The sequence below is a fragment of the Sinocyclocheilus rhinocerous genome, unplaced genomic scaffold (genome assembly GCF_001515625.1).
Source record: "Sinocyclocheilus rhinocerous isolate Xijiao unplaced genomic scaffold, SAMN03320098_v1.1 scaffold909, whole genome shotgun sequence".
Lineage (NCBI taxonomy): Eukaryota > Metazoa > Chordata > Actinopteri > Cypriniformes > Cyprinidae > Sinocyclocheilus > Sinocyclocheilus rhinocerous.
In genome coordinates, this window is record NW_015666359.1 from 78,086 (window position 1) to 85,309 (window position 7,224).

General features: G+C 35.1%; 1 protein-coding gene across 1 annotated transcript in view; it reads left to right on the forward strand.

The window, feature by feature from the left end:
• The window catches only part of LOC107732229 (WW domain-containing transcription regulator protein 1-like), a 63,647-nt gene that overhangs the window by 44,338 nt on the left and 12,085 nt on the right, over positions 1-7,224 (forward strand). The window contains exon 4 of the mRNA XM_016543509.1: positions 5,295-5,500. Within this exon, the coding sequence (XP_016398995.1) occupies positions 5,295-5,500 (206 nt within the window). The remainder of the gene's footprint in view (positions 1-5,294; positions 5,501-7,224) is intronic.

Sequence of the window (7,224 nt, forward strand, 5' to 3'; positions counted from 1 at the left end):
TATAATATGTAGTCGACTAAAACTAGACTAAAACTAAAAACAATTCAGATGACTAAAATATGACTAAAACTAAATGGCATTTTAGTCAAAAGACTGACTAAAACTAAATAAAAATTTGCTGTCAAAATTAACACTGATTTGCACTGAGACAACAAATAATGGATAAGTTTGTGATTTTAGCAACACAAGTGACGCCAAACAGAAGTGCAACAGTAATTCAGTTTTATACAAAGTGTTTTAACAGAATTTACTCAGAAATTAAAATTCTGTCGTTGTTTACTCACCTTACTAGTTCATCTTTGAAACACAAATGGAGATATTTTGATGAAACCTGAGAGATTTGTGTCGTTCCACTGTAAGTCCATTCCACCAAAGCATTCAAGCTTTAAAAAAAGTTAACAAAGATATTAAAAGCAAACCATGTAAACGTAGTGATTTAATCCAAGTCTCCTGAATATAATGAACAGATTTTAAACATTGATCAACACATATCTATAGAGCACATCAAATATGGTAAATAGAAACACAACTTTAAATGCTTGACACGCGAGAACAAACCTCACTGGTTCTTCTGGATCAAGAAAGCACATTTTGGTAGAATGGACTTTCAGTGAACAGAACCCTGTCAGATTTCAAAGTATCTTTAATTTGTGTTTCGAGGAAGATACACAGAGGGTGATGGGCTTTAACTTTTTCCACCCAGTAAGTTTGATTGAGTCTTTTGCACATTTGAGAAGATGTGAGTCCTGTGCAGATGTTTAAGACATACTTGTAGTTTGTTCGAATCCCCAACCTTCAAGTATGCTACTTCAAATCAAGTGACTTGCTGAGGAGAGGTGTGCTCTTGCTTATTACATTACTTATTCACTCAGACTTATAATTTAGGTCTGACAGACAATAAAACAAGCAAACATTTGTATTTTTTTTTTACGTTGAATGAGAGACCCGAGCCATATCTAGAGACCTGGAAGTTACAGAGACTTGGGTATGTGCTCTTTTGACTCTTTTGACCAGTACTTTTACATTTATACATTTGGCAGATACTTTTATCCGAAGTGACTTGCATTGCATTCATACATACAAGTGGAACTCTTTTTCTTTAGATTTTCTTTTCTTAAAATTCTTAAATCCATTAAGCTAGCAATGCCCTTTAAACCAATCAGCAACCACATACTGTAGCATCACAGCAAAAACACTGATTCTCTTGGTGAGCACACTTAGCATTACCTGATTACATAATAAGAGTCTTTTTTTAGTTTGTTTGTTCTAAACCATACTGTAAATCTCAAGAACATTGGGTTCCTGTTTATGAATCCGTAACTACTATGTACTTACATTTTTTAAAATGTACTTAGTGTGTAAATGATGGTTTATAACACTCTTGTGAGATTCACATTTACATTTGCTGCTATTTTGTTTTGAGTTACACTTTGTTTTACAAGTACGTGCATTTACAGTAACGTAAGGTAACAATTGACCAAAGTATACTTTGGTTTTATATGTATGCTAGATTTCTCTGCATACTTGTAAAACAGTTAAATAAAGTGCTACCAAATTTTGAATATTAGAAGTTTAGTGGACAGTCGACAGCGTAATAACATGTGTAATAACAAGTGTAAGCACAATGTAAGAATTAATATATTGTATCAAATTCTTTTTCATAAAGTAAGTGCACTTTTAAAAATAAAGGTTCCAAAATGTTGTTTTCACAGCAATGCCATAGAAGAACCATTTTTTTTAGTGGACCGTTCTTAAATAAACCATTTTATGCATTTTAATAATCTAAACAACCTTATTTTTCTCCTATAAAGAACCTTTTCTGCTATAGAAAGATTCAATGGATGTTAAAGTTTCTTCATGGAACCATCAGTGCCAGAAAATAACCTATATTTTTTAAGAGTGTATATTGTACGATGTCTGTCATAAATTGGGACCAAATTTAATTTTCACTTGTTAAGGTTTGTAGCAAACAGAACAGAATACAAACTTAGTCTTAAGGTTGTTGAATCCTTTCCAGCCACCTGATCATTGGCCTATGTACTTACATTTTTAAAAATGTACTTAGTGTGTAAATGATGGTTTATAACACTCTTGTGAGATTCACATTTACATTTGCTGCTATTGTGTTTTGAGTTACACTTTGTTTTACAAGTACGTGCATTTACAGTAACGTAAGGTAACAATTGACCAAAGTATACTTTGGTTTTATATGTATGCTAGATTTCTCTGCATACTTGTAAAACAGTTAAATAAAGTGCTACCAAATTTTGAATATTAGAAGTTTAGTGGACAGTCGACAGCGTAATAACATGTGTAATAACAAGTGTAAGCACAATGTAAGAATTAATATATTGTATCAAATTCTTTTTCATAAAGTAAGTGCACTTTTAAAAATAAAGGTTCCAAAATGTTGTTTTCACAGCAATGCCATAGAAGAACCATTTTTTTTAGTGGACCGTTCTTAAATAAACCATTTTATGCATTTTAATAATCTAAACAACCTTATTTTTCTCCTATAAAGAACCTTTTCTGCTATAGAAAGATTCAATGGATGTTAAAGTTTCTTCATGGAACCATCAGTGCCAGAAAATAACCTATATTTTTTAAGAGTGTATATTGTACGATGTCTGTCATAAATTGGGACCAAATTTAATTTTCACTTGTTAAGGTTTGTAGCAAACAGAACAGAATACAAACTTAGTCTTAAGGTTGTTGAATCCTTTCCAGCCACCTGATCATTGGCCATGGACATGGTGTGAGCTTTTTTATTTTTAAATAAGCTGCACAATAATGAATCCAAGAGCAGTATGAGCTGATCCGGAGAGCAGAAAGACTGTGCTTAGTTTGTGCCGTATCTCACGACTCTTTCAGCCCACATCTGGCTTTTACAGGAATGTTTTGTCCATGTGAAAGTGGTTTACCCGACAGATAAACACACTGCACACACAGATACACACACGTGCTCCATATGGTCAGGAGTCGCCAGCACTCTTCACAGTGCATTTCTTCCTGTGTGCGGTGAGAAGATTATCATCATGAAACTGGTTGAGTTTGAACTGAAGTAAAGCATGTGAATCTTATTGTGCTGTAATGTCAGTTGTGAAACTCTGCCTGAGTCCTTGAAGCAAACATTGTTTCTTATCGGTCCGTTCCTCTGAGAACATCAGACGTCCTTTACACTGAAACAGAACAGCTTTTCACAAACCAGAACTCTGGCTTCATCCAGAGATAAATGAAATCACAGTAGAATACAGCAATTGTTGTAAACAATTTACAAAAATGTTCATTTTGAGTTCAACTAAATGATATAAAACTCGTTCTTCTGTAATCTAAAAGAGGCCCACCCTAGTGATCAACAGTGTGAACTACACTGCTTCCTGGACGTTAGCCAATCACAACAGAGCGTATTTACATATTGAAATCTGAAAGAGACACTACAGTTCAAATGTTTTGTGTCAGCAAGATAATTTTTTCAAAGAAATTAATGTTTAATTAAGCAAATTGATCAAAATTGACAGTGAAGGCTATTACATTAAAAATCAATTTCAAATAAATGTCGTTCTTTTGAATTTTCTATTCATTAAATAATCTTGAAAACATTAAGCACGGTTTCCCCAAAAATATTAAGCAGCACAACTCTTGTCAACATTGATAATATTAAGATTGATTAAAAGTAAATCAGCATATTAGAATGATTTCTGAGGGACCATGACTGGATTATACGGGTAGCTTCTGAGGCTACGTTTTCATTTTAAAAAGCATACGTTTTGCTCCGGTTACGCCTGTCAGTTACACTACTCCAGCTTTTTCCCTCAAAAACGGAGACTTTCGAAAGCGCCCGTTTTAGTTCGAAAACTCCGCGGTCGTGTTTCCGTGTAAACGGACCAAAACGGAGACTTATGAAAACGGCAGCTGCCCACATTCGCTCTGCGTATCCTTGACGACCATGTAAACGATAACATCATGCTCACCGTTGCACCTGCATGAATGGTCATGTGACATGCGTTTTCGGTTGTGTAGTGTGGACGGAGATCGTTTCTGAAATGCAGTGAAAACGCCAGTGTAGACGAGGGTCATTTGCGTTTTAAAAAGGCATGTAAACATGGCCAGAAATGTGGCTTTGTCATTACAGGAATATATTATGTTTATCTTCAAATAGAAATCAGTTGTTTTAAATTGTTTAAATTTAAATTCAAATAAATGTGTTGGTGAGCTTAAAGGCCCGTTCACACCAAGGACGAAAACTATAAAGATAACCATAAAGATATAGTTCTAAAAATCGTTCTCAATATTAAAGAATGGCAGAGTCCACGCCACAGCTATAACGATAACGATACAGAGAAACGATATCGTTGGAATCACTTTCAGGACGATTTTTTCCAGCTGATGAACGATAAAAACATTGACAGCCAATCAGATTCAATCCTGCTGTCACGAGCTCGAGAATTTAAAGCGGCAGATGAGCGTGCGCTTAAAATAAATAGACGATATTGGTGCATGTGGACGCTAATATCGTTATCTTTATAGCTATCTTTCTTGATGTGAACGGGGCTTAAGAGCTCAGTTTTACCGACCCAAACTTTTGAACAGTAGTGCTATGAGCCAAAGCATCCAGTATAATTGTTTGGCTCAGATAGCAGATAGAAATTTGTCACGAAAACTAAATTCTGACTTGTCTAGCTAACATTAAAAGTGGACTTACTTGATTTGCCTGTTGTCGGTGGCCACACTGAAGCCATTTTAAGGCCAGTATTTTTTTTAGTAGGACAGGGAAGAGATTTCCTGGTAAACACTTTTCCGTGCTGCGTTCTGGCCAGCTGTAATTGAGTCATTGTGTTTGTGTGCCGTCTTTGTTTAACCTGTTTTTCCTCAGACAATCAGAAACAAAGCCGCATTTCGAAACACTATGATTTGCCATTTTAGCATGAGGATTAGAACCTGCATTAATGAATCTGTCTGGTTTTGTACAGACAGACTTTTAAGTATCTGCATATAGCCTGGCTATTTGCCAAAGAACAACCCATTTAGATAGAAACGACCTTCTAACTGACATGGAAAGCAACCAGTCACGGGAAATGTGTCCTGTAAACTTTAAAATGATGGTTTCTGTCCATCTACAAGTAACAAGTACAACTCTAATTTAGAATATAAAGTATCTCTCTTTGTAGATGCCTGATTCCTCGTAAATGAAACCAGCCAATCAGTTTAGAGCTTGCCAGATGGAGAAAGTTCTTGAATTCTGCTCGGATGAGTGAAGGCTGTGTCTGAGCGTGTTTGTCGTGTGTTTGTGGCAGTGCTGAGCCAGCAGGCCCATCAGCAGCACCTCCAGCAGCAGCAGCAGCAGGTCCAGGTCCAGGGCCCCCAGCAGCAGAGCTCTCAGCCCATGATGAGCATGAGCGGCCCCATGAGCGCCCAGCAGCACCAGCAGAAGATGAGGCTCCAGCGCATCCAGATGGAGCGAGAACGCATCCAGAGGAGACAGGAGGAGCTCCTGAGACAGGTGAGTGTCTGCTGGAGAAACAGTCCACCAGAACTATTACAACAAATATAGCGTAAAGGGCAAAACAGACATGCAAATAACAGGATTTCAGAAAGGTGACAGACAAAGCATTTTAATCCAAACATAAAAAAAATATTATTTTCATGCTGCTGTGAAGAATAATTTGTTTCTTGATGCCTCAAACCCCAGCAGTTGTCGCCAGCATGCTCTTAAACTGTGATTTTAGGGGAAAAGATTACAATTTCCGGAAAAAAAAAAAAATCTATAAATTTAATAATTCCAGTAAAAAATGAACTTGTTAACTGAAAATTTTAACTTTGACAAACATAAAAATAAAGTGTGTATAAAAACGAGTGCTGGCAAACGATTACTCGCGATTAATCGCTTCCAAAATAAAAGTTTTTGTTTACATAATATATGTGTGTGTAGTGTGTATATTTATTATGCATATATAAATACACACACACGCATGTATATATTTAGGAAAAATATGTTATGTTTATATATTAGATATATTTATAAATAATATACGTTATATGAATATACATATATGCATGTAAATATTTTCAAAATATATACATGCATTTGTGTGTATTTTTATATATACGTAATAAATATACACAGTACGCACACATATACTGTATTATGTAAACAAAAACTTTTATTTTGGATGCAATTAATCGCGATTAATCGTTTGACCGCACTAATAAGAACATTTTTATATTTGAAGAAATGTTAACTTACAACCTAAAGAACCTAAAAAAAAAAGTAAAAAAAAAAAAAAAGAAATGCTGCCTTGTCAACTAACTGAAATAAAGTTTGTTGCATTACTAAAATAACTAAATCTGAAATAGACAGACGCTTTAAATAGAAAAAAAGCTAATACAAATTACAGAAGTACAACAAAATGACTAAACTGTAAATTAAAAACTGAAAATATAAAAAAGGAAAGGTAATTCAAACTAATAATAATTAAAAAAGTTATTTATAATAATAATTGTTGTTGTTGTTGTTTATAATTAAATAAAATTAAATAAATAAAATGTGTATAAGAAGTTTTCCAAAAGAGAGACATAGGGTCTCAAAATATGACTTGTAACACAAGAGCCAGTTAAAAAAAAACGTCTTGTGTGAAGTTTGACGCCATCTAGTGTTACAGAAGCTGAGCGACATAAATCAAAGTTGAGGTTTATAGAAATGATTCAAAGGAGAACACATCAGTCCAGCCTCGGGAATCGGCGGCAGACGGACCTCACGCAGCTTGTGTTTATATGAAACATCTCTGACTCTTCGGTGACTCTGTTAACTCAGTTTGTGATGCTGGACATGTTTTTCTGTGTGAGGACACATGCTGTTTGCATATGTTTGTGGACTAAGGCTGAAAAAAGAACAGCTTTAAAAAAAGATGAGTCAGACATTGGTTTCTGGATCTGGACGTCTTCCACGCTTTTCTTCTGGACTGAATTCTTGCAGCTGTTTTTGTGAACGCACTCCACCCTGAATCTCGTCTATATATAAACAGCCTGAGCTGCTCTGACCAGCGGATTTATGAGCTGAAATCTGGAGTTTATCGTTTTATAAAACCATTTACATTAATTCTTATGATAAAATATTAAAACTTAGTTTATTAACGCTTAGTTTATTGTCTGTCTGTCTGTCTGTCTATCTATCTGTCTGCCTGTCTGTCTGTCTCTCTGTCTGTCTGTCTGTCTGTCTGTCTCTCT